This window comes from Geotrypetes seraphini, chromosome 2 (genome assembly GCF_902459505.1).
Source record: "Geotrypetes seraphini chromosome 2, aGeoSer1.1, whole genome shotgun sequence".
NCBI classification, from domain to species: domain Eukaryota; kingdom Metazoa; phylum Chordata; class Amphibia; order Gymnophiona; family Dermophiidae; genus Geotrypetes; species Geotrypetes seraphini.
In genome coordinates, this window is record NC_047085.1 from 428,481,441 (window position 1) to 428,503,723 (window position 22,283).

The window sequence follows — 22,283 nt, forward strand, 5'->3', positions numbered from 1 at the left end:
TTCCTTTTTACTAAACTGCGATAGCGGTTTTTAGCGCAGGGAGCTGCGCTGAATGCCCCACGCTGTTCTCGACGCTCATAGGCTCCCTGCGCTAAAAACCGCTATTGCGTTTTAGTAAAAGGGGGCAATAGTGCAAAATATAGACAGCAGATATAAATTCTCAAAACGGACACATTTTGATCACTAAGTTGCAAATAAAATCATTTTTCCTACCTTTTTGTCTGGTGATTTCATGAGTCTCTGGTCCTTCTTCTGATCCTTCTTCTTTCTTCTCCTGCCCCCCCCCCCTCTTTCTTTCTCTCTCCCCCTGGCTCCCCTCTTTATTTCTGCCTTTTTTCTCTCCCCCCTGGCCCCCCCTCTTTATTTTTTCCTTTCTTTCTCTCTCCCCCTAGCCCCCACAAAGCCATCGTGCCAATTTCTCCACTTCCACGATTCTTTCCCTACCCTCACCCCCAAGCCAGCAGCCGATTTCTCCCTGCTCCTTCCCCGATGTCCTGATTTTCTGAACGTCATCGGGCAGCAGCAGCATTCACAATTCACTGCTGTTGCCTGCTTCAGGCCTTCCTCTCTGTCGGGTCCTGTCTTCATGAAAACAGGAAGTAGGCAGGACCCGGCAGAGAACAAGGCCTGAAGCCAGCAACAGCAGCGAATTGTAAACGCTGCTGCTGCCCGAAGAAGGTAATGGAGCACCGAGGCAGACCGCTTCTCCCCCCTCCCAGCCGAACCCCCGCTGACCCTCCTATCCCCCCCCCCCCGTGAACCTTTCCGACCCTCCCAGCGAGAGCAGCAAACCTTCGTGGCTTTCTCCTCCCTCTGCCGCGTCACTGATGACGTCATCAGTGATGCGGCAGAGGGAGGAGAAAGCCGACACTACTGGAGGGAGGTTTGCTGCTTTCGCTGGGAGGGTCGGAAAGGTTCACTTGGGGGGGAGAGATAGGAGGGTCAGCGGGGGTTCGGCTGGGAGGGGGGAGAAGCGGTCTGCCTCGGTGCGCCAAGGCCTGGCGCCATTACCTTTTTTGCCCCTCCCGCCCCCCCTTGGAACGCTACTGCTCTCCAGCTCTCCTTAGTTGGCCGGTTTTCTTTTTCGGCGACCGGCACGCTTTCAAAGAGCCGCGCATGCGCGGCTGCTCAAAGTTCAATCTTCTGCTCTGCTGCAACTTCCTGTTTCCGGTTGGGTCAGAGCAGAAGATTGAAAACTGAGCAGCCGCCCGTGCATGGCTCTTTTGAAAGCATCCTGGTCGCCGAAAAAGAAAGCCGGCAAACTAAGGTGAGGTGGAGAGAGGAAGCTGGGTAAACCGCCACCGTGTCATTCTCTAATTGGGAGTCCCTGGAGGGCTCCTTAAGCGGAGCTAAGACAATGACAAGGCTCTATCTCAAGGCTCCAGAATTTCAGCAGTTATTTGTCCAGCCTAAGGTGGACTTGCTGTCTCGGGCCAGACCATAGTCCAAAGTCGTGTCCATGCTATGCTACTCTTCAACCTCCAGCCCTTAAACGTTGTCAGATTCAAGTGGAAAAGCTGTTCAAGATGGACTCTTCAGCTACACCCTCGGCCTCGGTCTCTGACTCGGTTCAGGCTTCAGCTGGAGCTCCTACTGTTTCCACTACTCCGACCTCAAGCCTCATCAGACCTTCCTCGTTCGGATTGTCGTTGCCTTCGAGTACACCTGCTTTATGCCAGGACAAGCAGGCAGGTATTCTCACTAATGGGTGATGTGATCCAACGGAGCCCCGATGCGGATGCTTCTTTGAAGAAAAACTCGAAGTTTCGAGTCGCCCGCACCGCGCATGCGCAAGTGCCTTCCCGCCCAGACCAGGGCATGTCTCCTCAGTTCTTACTTTTCTGCGGAGCCGAGAAGTCAGTCTTCGACTCTCTGCGCAAAGTTTTCTTCACTTGTGCCTTCTAAGTCCGCGGTTTTGGTTTTATTTGATCTTAATCGCTGATTTTCGTCGTGTTTTATTGTTTTAAAAAAATAAAATAAAATTTCTTCATTCCGTTCGACCGGGCAGGCCACGTGGCCGCATCCCCATGGCTTCGATCTTGAGGCGGAGCTTTTTCGGCCCATGTCCCAGCCTATCACCGGTTTAAAAAAGTGTGACAAGTGCCAGCGCTCAATTTCGTTAACGGACCCTCATCGACGCTGTGTTCGGTGTCTCGGGCCTGAACATCTCTCGAAATCGTGCTGGCTTTGCTCTACACTCACCGCACGTGCTTTCAAGCGCCGTTGCGTTTTGTGGGAATCGCTCTTCATGGAGTCCTCGACGGAGCCGTCGACCACGAAGGGACCTCTGACCACTACTCCTCCACCGATGCCGGAGCTCGAGGACACAATGGGATCCCTTTCACCATCTCGATCCCTGTCCCCAATGGATCTGGAGGCCTCGACCTCATCAAGCCCATCTCGAGGCCCTGCAACGGCCGACCAACGTCTTTCTCCTCGTTCCTTCAACAGATGGCGGACGACTTGGACATCCCCCTGGATACGCGGTCCAAATTCTCAAAAGAATACCTGGAGACTGTGCGCCTCCCTCAACCACCGGCGGAGTCCCTAAAGCTTCCCTTACACAAGCTATTGGACCAGACCTTTGCACGGTGCCTCGAGACACCTCATTTGATCCCCACGGTGCCGGGTAAGCTGGACACCAGATACCGCACTGTTCATCGTAAGGGATTCGACGGCTCTCAGCTCTCCCATCAATCCCTGCTAGTGGAGTCCTCACTGAAGCGGTCCCACCCCTCCCAGGTCTACGCCTCCGTCCCACCTGGTAGAGAGGAAAAGACCATGAACCGGTTGGGCAGGAGAGTCTACCAGAACTCCATGATGGCCTCGAGAGTCCTGAATTACAACTTCCACTTCACAACATATTTGGAGTTCCTCTTATCCGTACTCCAGAAGTTCACACCCTACGTGGATACTAGGGCACAATTCAAGTACCAGGAGGCGATGGCTTCATTATCCCAGCTCCGGGTGCAGCTTATGCAGTCCTCCTACGACGCCTTCGAGCTTGCGGCTCGGGCTGGCTGGCGTGGCTGAGGACAATCGACATGGACCCCAACCTCCAGGACAGGCTTGCCAATGTTCCATGTGCTGGCACCGACCTCTTTGATGAGTCCATCGAGGCGGACCATGAGAAGTCATTCCAGTCCATCCTGCGTCCGAAGTCCAGGCCTGCTCCTCCTCGTCATTCACGCCCGCCACTGATCTGCCAACGGCGTTACACCCCGAAACAGGCTCCCCCCATCCGGCAGCCTGTGAAGAGGCAGCACCCACAGAAACATCAGCAAAAGCCTCTACCACCTGCTGTGCCTAAAACGCCTCAGCCCTTTTGACTGTCTCAAAGAGAGCATAACTTCTGTCGTTCTACCTTCCTCAGCAGCTCCACCTATCGGAGGTCGCATCCATCATTTTTTCCATTGATGGACGACTATCACCACCGACCTCTGGGTCCTCTCCATCATCAGGGAGGGTTACTCCCTTCAATTCCACCAGGTTCCTCCGGAAAATCCTCCAAGAGAGTATCCTTCCAACTTGACGCAGACCACCCTTCTTCTTCTGGAAGCCCAGGCCTTGCTACAGCTCGGGGCTGTCAAACCGGTCCCTCTGGACCAACAGAACAAAGGATTCTCTTCCCGGTAACTTCCTTGTGCCGAAGAAGACGGGCGATCTGCGGTCCATTTTGGACCTCAGGGTGCTCAACAAGTTTCTGGTCAAAGAAAAGTTTCGAATGCTGACCTTGGCATCCCTGTACCCCCTCATCGAGCAGAATGACTGGTTATGCTCTCTGGATCTGAAAGAGGCCTACACTCACATCCCCATCCATCCGGCCTCACGCCAATTCCTCAGATTCCGGGTGGGACATCTTCATCTTCAATACCGAGCGCTCCCCTTCGGCCTGGTCTCATCCCCCAGAGTTTTCACCAAGTGCCTGGTAGTGGTAGCTGCAGCACTCGGGAACCACGGCCTCCAGGTGTTCCCTTACCTGGACGACTGGCTCATCAAGGATTCCATGTATCAGGGAGTCGCCCTCGCAACCCAGAAGACAATTTGGTTACTACAACATCTGGAATTCGAAATCAACTTCCCAAAATCCCACTTACAGCCGTCCCAGTCTCTTCCCTTCATCGTGGCGATCCTGGACACTACCCAACTCCGTGCGTTCCTCCCTCCCCCACACATGGAGGCTCTTCTTCACCCCTGCCATTCAGTGTCCTCTCGCCCTTCCATCTTGGCGAGACAGATGATGGTCCTGCTAGGCCACATGGCCTCTACAGTGCATGTGACGCCATTTGCCAGACTTCACCTCAGGACGCCTCAGTGGACCTTGGTGTCTCAATGGTCCCAGACGTCCGACCCTCTCACTCACCACATCCAGGTCACTCCTGCTCTACAACAGTCTCTTTGCTGGTGGATGCTTTCCTCCAATCTCTCCAGAGGCTTGTTGTTCCAAACCCCCCGCCATCAGAAAGTCCTCATGACTGACTCGTCAACCTATTCTTGGGGGGCTCATCTGGACGGCCTCCGCACCCAGGGTCACTGGACCAGCACGGACTGCCAGTGCCACATCAATCTCCTAGAACTCAGGGCAATCTTCAACGCTCTCCAGATCTTTTAACATCTCCTTTGCGACCAGGTGGTCCTCATTCGCACAGACAACCAGGTCGCCATGTACTATGTGAACAAGCAGGGAGACACGGGATCGGCCTTCCTATGCCAGGAAGCTCTGAAAGTGTGGGATTGGTCGATTTGCAACAACACCTTCCTCAGAGTGGTCTACATTCAGGGGGCTGACAATGCCTTAGCAGACAGCTTGAGCCGTCTTCTACAACCTCATGAATAGACCCTCAACTCCACACCCCTCCATCACATCTCCCTGTGGGGAACGCCTCAGATACACCTCTTTGCAGCCCCCCACAACTTCAAACTGCCTCACTTCTGCTCCAGGATCTACTCCCCTCAGCACTTCGAGGCAGATGCATTCCTCCTGGACTGGACGAATCGCTTTCTATATGCGTTTCCTCCATTCCCTCTGATCCAAAAGACCCTGGTCAAGCTGAAGTCAGACCATGCCACCATGATCCTGATTGCTCCACGGTGGCCCAGACAACCTTGGTACTCCCTTCTACTTCAACTCAGCAGCAGGGAGCCATACCCTCTACCAGTTTTTCCATCTCTGCTTACGCAGCATCAGGGTCTCTCCTTCACCCCAACCTGCAGTCTCTACACCTGACAGCTTGGTTCCTCTCAACGTAACCCCTCTGCAGTTTTCCCAACCTGTGAGGGATGCCTTGGAAGCTTCAAGGAAGCCCACTACCAGACAATGATACCACCAAAAATGGACTAGATTCTCTGTTTGGTGTGTTTCTCAGCGCCAGGAGCATCAACACTCCTCCTTGCCTTCAGTTCTGGACTACCTTTTGCACCTGTCTCAGTCTAGCCTCAAATCTTCCTCCATACGAGTCCACCTCAGTGCAATTGCTGCTTTCCACCAGCCTCTTCAAGGGAAACCTCTCTCCGCCCATCCTGTGGTTTCCAGATTCATGAAAGGACTTTTCCATGTCAACCCTCCCCTCAAACCGCCTCCAGTGGTTTGGGACCTCAATGTTGTTCTTTCACAGCTTATGAAACCTCCATTTGAACCTCTTCACAAGGCTCACCTGAAGTATCTCACTTGGAAGGTGGTGTTTCTCATTGGCCTCACTTCTGCTCGACGAGTCAGTGAGCTCCAAGCCTTAGTCGCAGACCCACCTTTTACAGTCTTCCATCATGACAAGGTGGTTCTCTGCACCCATCCGAAATTTCTCCCGAAAGTGATCTCAGAATTTCATCTTAACCAATCCATCGTTCTGCCAGTATTCTTTCCGAAGCCACACTCTCACTCTGGAGAATCTGCTCTTCATACTCTGGATTGTAAGCGTGCTTTGGCTTTCTACCTAGAACGCACCAAACCTCACAGAACGGCTCCTCAACTTTTCATCTCCTTCGATCTGAACAAGTTGGGACACCCCGTTTCCAAGCGCACCGTCTCCAACTGGATGGCGGCTTGCATCTCATTCTGCTATGCCCAAGCTGGATTGCCCCTTGACAAAAAAATCACAGCCCATAAGGTCAGAGCTATGGCAGCTTCTGTAGCTTTCCTCAGATCGACACCGATTGAAGAGATTTGTAAAGCTGCCACTTGGTCCTCGGTTCATACCTTCACTTCTCACTATTGCCTGGATACTTTCTCCAGACGGGATGGACAGTTTGGCCAAACAGTATTACAAAATTTATTCTCCTAAGTGCCAACTCTCCCACCATCTCACTATGGTTAGCTTGGAGATCACCCATTAGTGAGAATACCTGCCTGCTTGTCCTGGGATAAAGCAATGTTACTTACCGTAACAGTTGTTATCCAGGGACAGCAGGCAGTTATTCTCACGTCCCACCCACCTCCCCTGGGTTGGCTTCTCTGCTAGCTATCTGAACTGAGGAGACGCACCCTGGTCTGGGCGGGAAGGCACTCGCACATGCGCGGTGCGGGCGACTTGAAACTTTGAGTTTTTCTTCAAAGAAGCTTCTGCATCAGGGCTCCATTGGATCACGTCACCCATTAGTGAGAATAGCTGCCTGCTGTCCCTTGATAACAACTGTTACGGTAAGTAACATTGCTTTATCTTCTCCTGGGCTTCCCTCAGGTCAGATACCTAAGCAGAAGGTTCCTGCGGTGGTCCTCAAGTTATCCAAGCAGCAGCCTCAAGTCGAAACATGCTTCTACTGCCACCTCGGAGCCTACAGCCTTGCAAGTGGTCCAGTTTCAGACTCGGATCCACAATTGCAAGCTACTCTCCAGACCATTTTAGAGCAGAAATTTGTTCAATTACTGAGCAAATACATTCCTGCCTCGACTCTGTTTCCTGCAATCTAGCATGGGCAATCAGCAGTCGCCCGCAAGGTGAGCAGTAGTGGCTCGTGGTCAGTAGGGGGTGATGTCTATGGGACGGTAATGGAATGGACGTCAGGACATGATGGTGCAGTATTTTGTGGAATTTTTCTACAAAAAAGCGCCTGCTTTTCGTATGATTCTGGGTAACTCTAGTTAGATATAAGCATATGTGTTAGTTAAGGCCATACCCAATAGAAGTGTACAAAAAATTGGTGAATAAAAATCTGAATATGGATGTAGCCAAGGCTAGAAAAACTCACTACAGATTAATATTAAGGAAAAGCATAATAATATTCTTTTTATGTACTTTGCTATTAAGCTAGATCATAGAGGAAATCAGGATATACATGAACTCCATCTTGAGGCAGTGAACTCCATTTTGTGATATCCCTAGTCTTTGTTCAGGTTTTTCCCGCTTTTAACCTCGTGGTTCTAATTGATAACCAGATGTGCCTTAGGCTGGTTAAGAAGAGCATATTAGATTACATATCCCAATCTGAGATATAACATGCATTAAATATGAATGAAATACATGTTATGTATGGAAGGGGCCCCGACCGAGTGGACGAATGAATGGATGGATGAAAGATATATATGAAAGAATTTGTATTTAAAGTGAAATGTTTTATATAAGGAACACTAAGGAAAAATCCTAAAGCAACATCTGGAAATAATTAGAGTCATAACGTGCTGTATCAGTTTCTAGCATAGGAAGGGGGGCATTGGTAGCCCACACTTAGGAATGTGTCAGTGTCTGTGTCTGGAAATATCCCTCCTCCTTTGTCTGATACTGACAGGAAGGGCTAAGAACTTTTCAGCAGGTTACATAGACAAACTGTCTGAAATAAGTTTTGAGAAGGACAAAAAGAATATTGAATATGTAATAATAAAATGTTTATGTATATTCAGAAATGAATGTAAACAAAAAATATGGTTTCTGGAACTTATATTCCATGTTAAAGAAAAGTTCTTTGTCCAAATTTTAGGACAGCCTCCGTTATTGGATTGGCTGATGGCCAATGATGTCAAACTGGACTGAAGGTATATATTGGGGAGCTTCGAAGTATCAAGTTGAGATCGTTATCAGAAGGCCAGCATTTTGGCAACTATAACAACCTCCCGCTAACGCAACTAGCCTTTTGAGGTCCATGATGGAAAAATAAAAGCAATAAATAATTATTTTGGTAAACCTTGCGTTATGCGTCATTTCCATGTTTTTGTTATTTTGCACACCTTGAGTGAAAGCTAGCAGCTTAATTGGTAACTGCAGCTTTATGAGTGCGCTGGTGTCTCATTATCCATGCTCAGTATGCAGATGACTTGGTGCATATTATGGACCCTTAGCAGTCTTTGTCTGCGTTATTGGAGTTGCTGCACGAGTACAGGGATTACGCTGGATGCTGGATTGTGGCTTAATTTAACTATGTCTGAGGTGTTGGCTTCTTCTGAGGATGTTCGGGAGGGGTGGGAGGGTGCACTTTCCCTTGCTACCTTGGGATCCAGATTGCCATGGATGTCTGCGCCTTGTATCGTTTGAACGTGCCTAAGCTGTTATTGAATACGAAACGTTGGCTGGATGGTTGGCAATTGCTTCCCTTATCTTTGATGAGACAGAATCAGCTGGTTAGGATGATGGTATTGCCCAGGTGGCTCTAGTTATTACAAACACTTCCCTTGCGCTTGATGAGGAAAGATCTTATTAAGGGCCATGACATGTTTTCTAAATTTGTTTGGGTGGTAAAGAAGCCTAAACTGCCCGTGCAGTGTTTACAAGAGGGATGGGGACAGGGGGGTTTGGGCCTGCCTAATTTGCAACACTATAATTATGCCTGTCTGTTGCGCCACTTAGGGGATTGGCTGTTGGGGTTGACTAAGTTTACCCCAGTGCAGATGGAGCGAGCATATTATGCCCCGGCACACCTTTTTTCATTGGTGCATCTCCCCTGAGCACTGCTTCAGGCTCGGTTTTGCCAGAGTTTGCTGGTGAGCTCCATGCAGGCTGCGTGCAAGTGGTTAGTATGTAATTTGGATGGGGACTTGTACATTACTGACCAGATACTGTTCCATGGGCACTGTCCCTTTCCACCAGGGACTGGCAATGTGGCTTTTCTCAATTGGGAATGAGAGGGGGTTTGGCAGTTGGAGCATGTTCTGACACCAGAGGGGAATCTGGTGGCGTTTGCGGCCCTACAGAGCCAGGTTGGGGCAAAATGGGGTAATTTATTTGCCTATAGTCAACTTAAGCATTACTGGGCCACTTTAGATCAGGGGCAGTTGGGAGCCTGTATTGGTTCCCGCCTGTGGGCATTTTTTGGTCTCGACACTGAGGAGGTGTTATTGGTGTCGATGCTTTATAAGGGTTTGGGGAATGTGGAAACGGGTAAGGATATGAGTTTATATCATAGGGGTTGGGAAAAGATTTGCAGGTACCCTTACGGGAGTGGGATATTGTTGCGCAGATGCAGGGAATTCCAGCCTTGACCCCAGGTAACCGTATTGTGGTAGGTTTGGATTGTCTTGCGGGCCCTGATTCCCTCCTGGAGCTTTGTTGAGGGTGGGGGGGGGAGTGCTGTAGGGGGATGGGTTGGGAATATTGGAGGGGTGTTACTGTTGATTGTTTTTTTTCTTTAGTCATCTCTTGTATGGCATTTATTTCAATAAAAATGTTTCAAAACACAAAAAAAAGTAATGGCTGCAAAAGAGTGAGACTATGAGGAAATGGAGCTGAAGAGGAAACAAGTGAAAGTAACTGATGGTAATAGAGAACTGGAAAAGGTCTGGAAGTTTCGTTGTATATAAGAGCTATAAAGACTGCAAGGCACAATTCATTTGGGAGCAACTGTACAAAATACTTTCATTGCTCTTGAAAAGCAGATAATAAAGATCTCAAAACAAACAAAAAAACCTCCCCAAAGTTTGCTATTCTATGTATTAGTGGATTTAGAAGGGTATGAGGTAGAAAAAATATCTGTCTTCTGATGATTATGGATACGTATCCAACTGTCTAATATATTGTGACTATTTAAGTAGATTATATGCTGCATGTTCTGAACTTCACATACAAACTTTGATGTTTCTTCTCATCTTTTACAGGAAATCATACAATCAAACAGTGTCCTGTCAAATGCATTGAACTGGGGAGTAAAAATTGTCCATATAGATGGTATGTTTATATCTTTATTTGAAATCTAGAAAGTCTTAACTTCTAATTTTATTTTAGAGTATAGGGGGAAACAGTTAATGTAATTGTGTTAATTTTATATTTTAAATATTCATACAAACATTTTAAATATTCACACATCAATTCAAACTTGCTAAATGTATCTGCAATTTCTTTCCAAGATATCAGATATTACATTGAACAAAAGAAGGAGCAGCTGTTGAACTCGGTCAAAGACACAGTAAGTATTTCTAATAATTTACACGATGGTTCAAATGAGCTAACTGAGGAGTCTAAACTTCCAAAGTTGTGCACCTAAACCCTTTTAAAATTGACTTCCTTGGTGTCCAAGCTGTATCATCCCGACTGATAGGTTGTATTCCCTACCTTACCAGCAGATGGAGTTACAGAAACTGACTTTCCAGTGACATCACTTGTATAATAGCTGGTGCTCTGTGACAAACTCCAGTATCGGTTCTTTTTTAATGGGATTTTTAGATGTATTTTGACAACACATTTGTTTTATACGTTTTTTGCTGTGTGGTGGGTTTGTTTGTTTTTTTATGTTCATTTTTATTGAAATGTTAATTTTTTTCTCCCAAACCTCATACCAACCTTCAGCAGCTTGCTTTCAGAATGCTACATACTAACAGGAGCAACAAAGTACATAAGAAAACTGTATCAAACAACAACTATAACAACATAATCCAAGTACCCTATTATACTCTCCTCTTCCCTCTTCCACGCTCAGTACAAATTAAAATTTATCAAGGTATAAGAGGTATTCCTCATTTAGATGCCCTTTTAGAACCTGTGAAAAGTCATGCAACAGTTAGAACTTCCTTCCAGTGCAAAAGAAACATGAGTCTTGACCAGTCGGTTATCCATCTTTACCTGCAAGTTTTGCAAAAGAAATCCTCTACAGCTTTTCACCTCCATCTCCTTGTGTCAGTGGGCAATGCCCCATCTTCTCTTTTTCCTTTTGCAAGCAAGTTGAGAAGATATATTTTCTTCTGCTCTGCAATTGGTTTATTATTTTTGTATTTTAATCCAAAGTTCGAGGCTTCATGATGCTCCAGAGGTTCCCAGAATTTCTGGGACAGCTGTTCCTGGGAAAAGATACAGTCTCTCTGGTTCAGATGGAGGGCTGGTGGGGAGGGGCATCCCTTTTGCAGGGAACCTACCTAGCCTGCCTGCACTAATACTTAAGATAACCTGGGGTGCTGTCCTCTGGGAGCTTGGCTCGCCCCTGATTTAGCAGACACTTCAGTGTTGTTCCAGAGGACTATAATGGGTGCCAGCTTCGTCCCCCCTGAAGACACATCAAGAACTAATGGGGTTGAGTGTTTCATGTTGTCAGAGCTTGTCTAAAAGGCAGTCCGAAGAGGCAAGCAGCTGAAGATTCTTCTATGCTTGCCTGAGGCAGAAATCACTTCTGTTTTCCAGCTGCAGTGTGAGCTGATGCAGGCACAGCACCAGGCAGGTCTGTAAGTACAGTATATTACTTTCTTTGAGAAACTTTCAGGGTGGTTCAGGAACTGGACATTTGAGGATCTCTGGGGCTTCCTATAGGGTCTTTCACAACAATAATCAAGTCCTACTGATCACCATACACTTTAAGTAATCAATAGAGAAGAAAAGGATCTCAGAAACCTGCTTGATTAATCAGGATGAACCTTAACCAAGTATTTGCAAGGTTTCATGTTTCTATCATTGATCCTAAAAAACCTTTCTCTGTATTTTTTTTTGTTTTCTTTTTATATTATTAATCCTTTTACTATGTTACATCATGCAAAAAAATAATTCATGCTGCATGCTGAACAAATCTTCTTAAACATGCTTTAGTTAACAGCCCACACTTATCTGCTGAAATACTCTTACTTTATTTTTCCTTCAAACGCCTCCTCTCTCAGGGCTACAATTGACAAGAAATGGTGATAAAGTAATAGTTTTTCAGCAGCCTTATAGAACCCTTGATGAAGCCGGTTAAGGACGGCAAAATGGGTCCTGTCGGGCCAGGGTTGTCTGCAAGATTTAAGATAAGTGTGGGTTGTTAATTGAAGCATGTATAAGATTTGTTCAGCATGCAGCATGAATTAATATTTTTTGCATGAACATTAACATAGTAAAAGGATTAATAATATAAAACGAAAAACAAGTAAATTTCCAGGATCGATGATAGAAACGTGGAACCTTGGAAAGATTTGGTTAAGGTTCATCCTGATTAATCAAACAAGTTTCTAAAATCCTTTTCCTCTCTTGATCACTTAGTGCAGGGGTGTCCAATGTCGGTCCTCGAGGGCCGCAATCCAGTCGGGTTTTCAGGATTTCCCCAATGAATATGCATTGAAAGCAGTGCATGCAAATAGATCTCATGCATATTCATTGGGGAAATCCTGAAAACCCGACTGGATTGCGGCCCTCGAGGACCGACATTGGACACCCCTGACTTAGTGTATGGTGATCGGTGGGACTTGGTTATTGTTGTGAAAGTCTCAGATTTTCCCACCAACCATCTTTGTTGAATGGTAGTGTTGCACTAAGGTTTTGCAGATGGCTTCCTATAGGGTCCCTATCTCCAAAAATCCCTATTCAGTTTTTTCGAAACTTTATTTTGTTCTCCACTTAATGCAAAGACGCTTTTGCAGCAGCCATCTTGGATGTCCCAATTTTATTTTAAAAGCCTCTACCTACTTCAAAATACCTCGGTTTTGTTAATAATCAATTTTTATGGACTCCTCAGGCCTTTTTACCCTTGTATCATGCCAGGTTTGTGCTTAATGGTCGGCTGAGGAGCATCCATGTTCTATGAGGCATGTTGTGGGGGGGAGTACTGGGCTTAGATTCCTCTGGCCACTTCAGGGTCTTGTAATCACAGGAAGCTCGAATGTTGGGTCAAGAATCCCTCCTAGAGCCTTCAAATAGCTACTTGGCATCCTCAGCGGAATGCAGATGCCTTGGAACCCATGGGAAGAGGGGTAGTGTCCCTACAGAGGTCCTTAAGAGATCCAGTTCAGGGATTTGACTGATTTTGTGAATTTGATGTTCACAGCTTATATGAAATATAAAGGGTCATCTGCACAGCCTCGTAGTATTCCAGTTGCTGTTCAGGGGGGTATCGCTTACAGAGTTCTGGTCCATCATGGAAGGAAACCCCGCGGGAACCAGAGGGCCAGTCAGATATGGACTGGGATGACTGGGAGTCATCCTGCGAAGTGAGTCTTTCATGTTTAGAGGATTCTGGGTCACAAGTGGGTGTTATCAGCCAAGAGTCTGTAGCAACCCTGGACCAGGAAGAGGACCTTATGGTGTGCAGCCTGTTTAAATCGGCGGGTTTAATGGAAGTCATTGCAGTATATCTGAGAGAGTTAAATTTGGAACTGCTGCAGACTTCCACGACTCAAATTTCTCTTATGAGCAGTTCCAAGACCCAGTCTGCATTTTTTTTCTTTGCATCCAGAGGTCAACATGATGCTCATGGAGCATTGGGAGGCACCGGGAGGCCCCTTGAGGATTGCTAGAGCTATGACAAAATTGTATCTGATGGCTGCTGAGTTCCACCAGTTATTCATACCACCTAAGGTAAATTCGCTGGTATCAAAAGTTTAAAAGCGCATGTCCCTTCCTAGTGAAGGTAGAGTAATTCTAAAGGATGCACAGTGTCACAGAATGGATTTAGTCCTCAAAGAGCAGTTTGAAGCTCTAGCTCTGGATCTGGCAGCTTCCTTTTGTGGTGCATGCCTGACATAAGATGCTGCGTCAAACTCCAGAGGAGAACATATGCTCTCAGGTGGTACTTTTGGAGGTTGATAAAATATGACTTCCATTTCAAGATGGATTCACATGGCTGTTTCTTCAATGTACATCATTGTGATAAACAACCACTGATTCTTTGAAAGCACACTCTACAAGGTGGAGATAGCAAACTACAGGCCGGTGAGTCTCACATCAATAGTGTGCAAACTAATAGAAACTCTAATCAAACGCCAATTGGATACGATCCTGAACGAGGAGAATCTACGGATCCCCGTCAACATGGATTTACTAAGGGGAGATCCTGCCAATCCAACCTGATCAGCTTCTTTGACTGGGTGACGAGGAAGCTGGATGTTGGGGAGTTCCTGAACATCGTATACCTGGACTTCAATAAAGCATTCGATAGCGTACCACACCGCAGGTTGCTGAGCAAGATGAGTTCTATAGGATTGGGCGACACATTGACGAAATGGGTTGGGAACTGGCTTGGAGTTAGGCTTCAGAGGGTAGTGGTGAACGGCACCCCCTCCGAAATGACAGAGGTAATCAGTGGAGTGCCGCAGGGCTCGGTCCTGGGCCCGATCCTATTCAACATCTTTATAAGAGATTTGGCAGAAGGGCTGCGAGGTAAAATAACATTATTCGCTGATGACGCCAAACTAAGCAATGTAGTGGGCAAAAGCACAACAGCCATAAATTCAATGTCCGACAACATGATGCACGACCTACTCCTACTAGAGCGCTGGTCTAGGTCCTGGCAACTCAGCTTCAATGCCAAAAAATGCAAAGTCATGCACCTGGGCAGCCAAAATCCATGCAAGACTTACACTCTTAATGGCGAGATCCTAACAAGAACTGAAGCAGAACGAGACTTAGGGGTGATCGTCAGTGAGAACATGAAGACTGCCAATCAAGTGGAGCAAGCTTCATCCAAGGCAAGGCAAATCATAGGTTGCATACACAGGAGTTTCGTCAGCCGTAAGCCTGAAGTCATTATGCCATTGTATAGATCCATGGTGAGGCCCCACCTGGAATACTGTGTGCAATTCTGGAGGCCGCATTACCGTAAGGATGTGCTGAGATTGGAGTCGGTCCAGAGAATGGCCACCCGGATGGTCTCGGGACTCAAGGATCGCCCGTACGAGGAACGGCTAGATAAGTTGCTGCTGTACTCACTCGAGGAACGCAGAGAGAGGGGTGACATGATCGAGACATTCAAGTATCTCACGGGCCGCATCGAGTTGGAAGAAGATATCTTCTTTTTCAAGGGTCCCACAGCAACAAGGGGACATCCGTGGAAAATAAGGGGCGGAAACTGCACGGGGACACCAGGAAATTCTTTTTTCACTGAAAGGGTGGTTGATCGCTGGAATAGTCTTCCACTTCAGGTTATTGAGGCTAGCAGCGTGCCTGATTTTAAGGCCAAATGGGATAGACACGTGGGATCTATTCACAGAGAAAGGTAGGGGAGGATCATTGGGGTGGGCAGATTAGATGGGCCGTGGCCCTTATCTGCCGTCTATTTCTATGTTTCTAAGGTGTGTAGCTTCTTTGAGTGCAGTCCATCCAAGGAGATTTATAGGGTAGCTACATGGTCCATCCTCCATACTTTCACAAAATTTTGCAGGGTGGCAGTTGCAGCACAGCTGGATGTTGCTTTTGGGTCCTCTGTACTAACAAGTAGGTTCATCTGTCCTGGCCTAGACTCGGGACTGCTGTGGTACGTCTCACTGGTTCAAGATTCATGCCTTTTGCACTAGAAGAGATGATTAGGTTCTTACCTGATAATAATCTTTCTTGTAGAAAGGCATATAAGTTTTTGTAGGCCCTTCATATGAGATTTCAATTAGCCTGCTTACGATCTTAAACAGGTATGTATTTCCAGATACTGATCGTTCACCTGTTAATCAGGTCTGAAGAGTGACTAGAGACGCACTATTGCTAAAAAAATAAATCAGATTTTGAAAACTACATAAGTATTAGTGCTTGTTGCACTCAGATAGGAGGATAATTTGCTTCCACCATATGTTCCTTGACATTGTTTTATTATTGTATTCATTAAGAACAGAGCAGATTTGACTGTCAGGGAGTTCCTCGGGCCCCTCTTTTTTTTTTCTTCTCTCATAGTGCTTTGGTACAAATTGAAGAGCTGCAGCACAGCCCAGAGATACAGGAGGCAGAGTCAAAAAAAAATTTACATAATACCTTCTACACAAGTCATGATTAGAGGTGAATAACCCACTCGTTCAAGACTCTTATGCCTTTCTACTAGAAAGATTATTGTGTTAAGAACCTAATCTTCCCAAGGTGAGATGTATACCTGGCACCTTTCATGTGACGTTCACAGCAGCGCCCTCTAAGGTGCTTTTCTGGCATGTCTTTGTGGCCGTTGTAGTATATTTGGTGGCTCCCGCCTATGTCCAAATGGCTTAGGTTTGGACGTTTAGAACTTGGACACTTTTGTGTTTGAAAATGGCCAAAAGCTTTAGGCATCTTTTGGATGTCTTGGGCTGTCAGTACGTCCAACCTTAATATGAGTAGGCCATAAAAAAAAGGACGTCTAGTGGTTTTGAAAATGGACATTTTTGGCATCTGAATTTTGAACACATTTCTCAGGACATCCAAATCAGATTTAATGTTGATGCACTATTGAAAATGGCCCTCCACGTATTTATTCAGTGAGATTTTACCAGCAGCTCACTGTTTCAGCTATTTTAGAATTTATGCACAGATTTAAGGGGGAGTTTTCCTTTGACTAGTGATTGCAGTAGCTCCTTAACTGACACTGTGCTATATTTTGAGAAGGAGCAAAGTCTGAGTTTTGTTTGGCTTTTTTTTCTTTATATTTAGTAATTTGTGCTATTCTATTTGAACTTTTGAGTTGCTTTGTGTTCCTTGTTTCCTCGAAAATAAGACGCTTGTCATATTAATTTTGGGCCCAAAAACCCCACTAGGTCTTATTTTCGGGGAAACAATGCCCAATCACAAACCTGTAGCATCTTTCTATCTCAGCCGACCCTTCCAGCTCTCCCTCTCCTTCCGTCTCTCCTTCCCAATGCCGACCACGAGACCGACAAACCCACAGCATCTTTCTATCCCCGCTGACCCTTCCATCTCTCCCTCCCCACACTGACCGCAAGACCAATATACCATTACCTTTTTCCAAACAGCAGCGTCGTGGCAGCAATCTAAATGTGCTGCTTTGGGCCTTCTACCGCCGGGGCATTGCTGTGCCACGTTGCTAATGACATCATCAGTGATGTGGCAGAGAAATGCCCCAGTGGGAGAAGGTATGAAGCAGCACATTTAGATTGCTGCCATATATGCTGCTGTTTGAAAGAAGGTAATGGTATGTCAGTCTCACAGTCGGCGTAGGGAGGGAGAGATGGGAGGGTGCGCAGGGAAAAATGCTGCTGCCTGCGAATCCAGCTCATCAACTAGGGCTTATTTTTCAGGTAGGGCTTCTATTAAGACCTACCCTGAAAATAATGCTAGAGCTTATATATATAGTCCTGTTTTTCGGGGTAGAGCTTATTTTGGGGAAAACATGGTGCGCATGCGCACTCTTACCGCCGTGTTCCCTGATCTATAGTTCTGTGGTCGGCAGAGTGCGCATGCGCGCTAAGGCACATGAAAGGCGGTGCGGACCAGCGGCTGCCAGGAGGAAGGCTTCGCGGAGCAGCGCTGGCGGCGGCTGCTAGGAGGAGGGCTTCAAGCCGCTGAGGGTCGGGCGCTGCTCCCATGAGGATCGCGGCCAGCTGTAGCAAACTTCGCAGGCCGCACAGCACCTCAGTAGAACATTTCCTCTGACATACGCGATCGCTTCAGAGGGAACGTACTTCCGAGGGGCAGAGCAGCCTACAAGGTTCACAAAAGCCGGCCGCGATGCTCACAATGCTGCATACTGGACGGAAAACAGGTAAGGGGTGCTGCTGGAGCAGGGAAGAGGAACAGGGGGAGCAGGGAAGAGGTGCAACTGGACCGGGGGAGCAGGGAAGAGGGACAGGGAGGAGCAGGGAAGAGGTGCTACTGGGCTGAGGGAGCAGGGAAGAGGTGCTACTAGGCTGGGGGAGCAATGAAGAGGGACAGGGAGAGCAGGGAAGAGGTGCTACTGGACGGGGGGAGCAGAAAAAAGGTGCTACTGGACCGGGGGAGCAGGAAAAAGGGACAGGGGGAGCAAGGAAGAGGTGCTACTGGGCCGGGGGAGCATGGAAGAGGGACAAGGGGAGCAGGGAAGAGGTGAAACTGGACTGGGGGAGCAGGGAAGAGGGACAGGGGGAGCAAGGAAGAGCTGCTACTGGGCTGGGGGAGCAAGGAAGAGCTGCTACTGAGCCAGGGGAGCAGGGAAGAGGTGCTACTGGATCGGGGAGCAAGGAAGAGGGACAGGGGGAGCAGGGAAGAGGAGGTGCTGGACCGGGGGAGCAGGGAAAAGGTACTGCTGGACTTGGGGAGCAGGGAAGAGGTGCTACTGGACCTGGGGAGCAAGGAAGAGGGACAGGTGGAGCAGGGAAGAGATGCTACTGGGCTGGGGGAGCAATGAAGAGGGACAGAGGGAGCAGGGAAGAGGTGCTGCTGGACCGGGGTAGCAGGGTAGAGGGACAGTGGGAGCAGGGAAGAGGTGCTACTGAATGGGTGGGAGCAGGAAAAAGGTGCTACTGGACCGGGGGAGCAGGAAAGAGGGACAGGGGGAGCAGGGAAGAGGTGCTACTGGGCCGGGGGAGCAGGGAAGAAGTGCTGCTGGACCGGGGGAGCAGGGAAGAGGGACAGGGGGAGCAAGGAAGAGGTGCAACTGGACCGGGGGAGCAGGGGGAGCAGGGAAGAGGTGCAACTGAACCAGGGAAGAGGGACAGGGGGAGCAAGGAAGAGCTGCTACTGGGCTGGGGGAGCAAGGAAGAGGGACAGGGGGGAGCAAGAAAGAGGTGCTACTGGGCCAGGGGAGCAGGGAAGAGGTGCTACTGGATCGGGGGAGCAGGGGGAGCAGGGAAGAGGTGCAGCTGAACCAGGGGAGCAGGGAAGAGGGACAGGGGGAGCAAGGAAGAGCTGCTACTGGGCTGGGGGAGCAAGGAAGAGGGACAAGGGGAGCAGGGAAGAGGTGCTACTGAATGGGGAGAGCAGGAAAAAAGTGCTACTAAACCAGGGGAGCAGGGAAGAGGGACAGGGGGAGCAGGGAAGAGGTGCTGCTGGGCCGGGGGAGCAGGGAAGAGGGACAGGGGAGCAGGGAAGAGATGCTGCTGGACAGGGGGAGCAGGGAAGAGGTGCTACTGGACGGGGGGGAGCAGGAAAAAGGTGCTACTGGACCAGGGGAGCAGGGAAGAGATGCTGCTGATCAGGGGGAGCAGGGAAGAGGTGCTGCTGGACCGGGGGAGCAGGGAAGAGGTGCTACTGTGCCGGGGGAGCAATGAAGAGGGACGGGAAATGCTGCTGGTGTGAAAAGGGGGCTCGGGCTGAAAGGGAACAGATGGGAGAAGGGCTGGGAGGGTAAAAATGGGTTTGGAGCTGGGGCTGAAAATAGGGGACGTGAGGGAAGGAGGCTTTACTAGCACCCATTAATGTATGTATGTGTATATGTATGCATGTGCGCATGCTCAAGGCCTGAGAGTTCACGTCGAACGTGAACTCTCAAGGCCCAGCACAGGAAGCAGATCTTCAGGCACTGGCACCATGCACAGGACATGCCGGTGCCGCTGTGGAGGCTACAGCAAAGTAAGAAGAGGGTTCGGGTGGGTTGAGGGGACCTCAGGTCGCGGCGGGGGGGGGGGGGGCCCGATGGCGGCGGGGGGTGCCCAATGGCGGCCGGGGGGGGTGCAGATCACGGGGGGGGGTGGGCCAGTTCATGGGGGGGGGCCTTCGGGGGGAGCAATGCCGGTTCTCGTGGGGGGGGGAGCAGCGCTGCTGACCTCGGGGGGGGGGGGGGGAGAGAGGGTGGGGTGGGAACCTATCAAAGCGAGTTTCCATTATTTCCTATGGGGAAACTCGCTTTGATAAACGAGCATTTTGGATTACGAGCATGCTCCTGGAATGGATTATGCTCGTAATCCAAGGTACCACTGTATATATATGTGTGTGTTATAGCCCATTACATTAAAGGGTGCTAGAATATATGTGTGTGTATGTCTATTTCTTTCTCTCTCTCTCTCCTTAGGCTGTTTCTGTATTTCTGTATTATCCCAGGACAAGCAGGCAGGTATTCTCACTAATGGGTGACGTGATCCAATGGAGCCCTGATGCGGACGCTTCTTTGAAGAAAACTCGAAGTTTCGAGTCGCCCGCACCGCGCATGCACGAGTGCCTTCCCGCCCGATGCACCGGGCGTGTCTCCTCAGTTCTTACTTTTCTGCGGAGCCGAGAAGTCCGTTTTCGACTCTCTGCGCAAAGTTCCTTCACTTGTGCCTTCTAAGTCCGCAGTTTTGATTTTAATTGATCGTAATCGCTGATTTTCATCGTGTTTTATTGTTTTGTTTTGTTTTTTTAAATTTCTTCGTACCGTTCGACCGGCAGGCCACGTGACCGCAGCCCCATGGCTTCGATCCTGCGGCGGAGCTTTTTCGACCTATGTCCCGGCTTATCACCGTTTTTAAAAAGTGTGACTAGTGCCAGCGCGCGATTTTGCTAACGGATCCTCATTGACACTGTGTTCGGTGTCTCGGGCCTGAACACATCCTGAAATTGTGCCGGCCTTGCTCCACACTCACTGCATGTGCTTTCAAGCGCCGTTGCGTCCTGTGGGAATCGCTCTTCATGGAGTCCTTGACAGAGCCGTCGACCTCAAAGGGACCCGCACCTTCGACATCATCCGCAGCCCCACAGTCTTCCTCCTCTGCGGCGCCAAGTCTCATCAAGCCCGCCTCGTTTGTCCCGGCTCAGACTCCAGCGCCTGCTGCGATGCCTTCCTCAACCTCCTCAGGTCAGGTAGCCCAGCAGCCCATTCTCCCAGTAGTGTTGAAAGTGCCCAAGGCCTCGAAGTCCAAGCACTCACACACTGCTCCGAGGGAACGGCCTCCCTCTGCCAGGAAGCTCTGAAGGTGTGGGATTGGGCGACACGCAACAACACTTTCCTCAGAGCGGTCTACATCCAGGGGGAGGACAATGCCTTAGCAGACAGCCTGAGCCGTCTTCTGCAACCTCACGAGTGGACCCTCAACTCCACGCCCTGCACAATATCTTCTCTCTATGGTGGACACCTCAGATAGACCTCTTTGTAGCCCCCCACAACTTCAAACTGCCCCACTTCTGCTCCAGGATCTACACCCCTCAGCGCCTCGAGGCAGATGCATTCCTCCTGGACTGGACGAATCGCTTTCTATATGCGTTCCTCTATTTCCTCTCATTCAAAAGACTCTAGTCAAGCTGAAGTCAGACCATGCCACCATGATCCTGATTGCCCCACGGTGGCCCAGACAACCTTGGTACTCCCTTCTACTTCAACTCAGCAGCAAGAAGCCATACCTTCTACCAGTCTTTTCATCTCTGCTTACACAGCATCAAGGATCTCTGCTTCACCCCAACCTGCAGTCTCTACACCTGACAGCTTGGTTTCTCTCAATGTAACCCCTCTCCAGTTTTCTCAACCTGTGAGAGATGTCCTGGAAGCTTCAAGGAAGCCCGCTACTAGACAAAGCTACCACCAAAAGTGGACGAGATTTTCTGCTTGGTGTTTTTCTCATCATCATGAGCCACAACACTCCTCCTTGTCTTGGCGGAGCCGCTGTCAGCGCTCTTCAACCTCTCCCTTAGTTCAGGTAGCGTCCCATTGGACTGGAAGAAGGCTAACGTCATTCCACTCCACAAGAAAGGCTCCAAGACAGAAGCGGCAAACTAAACCAGTGAGTCTCACATCAATAGTGAGCAAACTAATGGAAACTCTTATCAAACACCAATTAGATACGATCCTGAATGAAGAGAACCTACGGGATCCCTGTCAACATGGATTTACTAAGGGGAGATCCTGCCAATCCAACCTGATCAGCTTCTTTGACTGGGTGACGGGGAAGTTAGATGTTGGAGAGTCCCTGGACATCGTATACCTGGACTTTAGCAAGGCATTCGATAGCGTACCTCATCGCAGGTTGGTAAGCAAAATGAGTTCCATAGGATTGGGCGACACATTGACGAAGTGGGTTGGGAACTGGCTTAGAGGTAGGGTTCAAAGGGTGATGGTGAACGGCACCCCCTCTGCAATGACGGAGGTGATCAGCGGGGTACCCCAGGGCTCTGTCTTGGGCCCGATACTATTCAATATTTTTATAAGGGACTTGGCAGAAGGGCTCCGAGGTAAGATAACATTATTTGCCGATGACGCCAAACTAAGCAATGTAGTGGGCAAAAGCACAATAGATAAAAATTCAATGCCCGACAATATGATGCACGATCTACTCTTACTAGAGAACTGGTCTAAGACATGGCAGCTCAGCTTCAATGCCAAAAAATGCAAAGTTATGCACCTGG

At 48.7% G+C, this 22,283-nt stretch overlaps 1 protein-coding gene across 5 annotated transcripts in view; it reads left to right on the plus strand.

Annotated features, from left to right (window-relative positions):
• Positions 1-22,283, plus strand: part of DBF4 (DBF4 zinc finger) — a 151,034-nt gene that overhangs the window by 47,298 nt on the left and 81,453 nt on the right. For all 5 annotated transcript variants that reach the window (XM_033931229.1, XM_033931226.1, XM_033931230.1 and 2 more), the window contains exons 6-7: positions 10,016-10,085; positions 10,265-10,323. In XM_033931229.1, the coding sequence (XP_033787120.1) occupies positions 10,016-10,085; positions 10,265-10,323 (129 nt within the window). The remainder of the gene's footprint in view (positions 1-10,015; positions 10,086-10,264; positions 10,324-22,283) is intronic.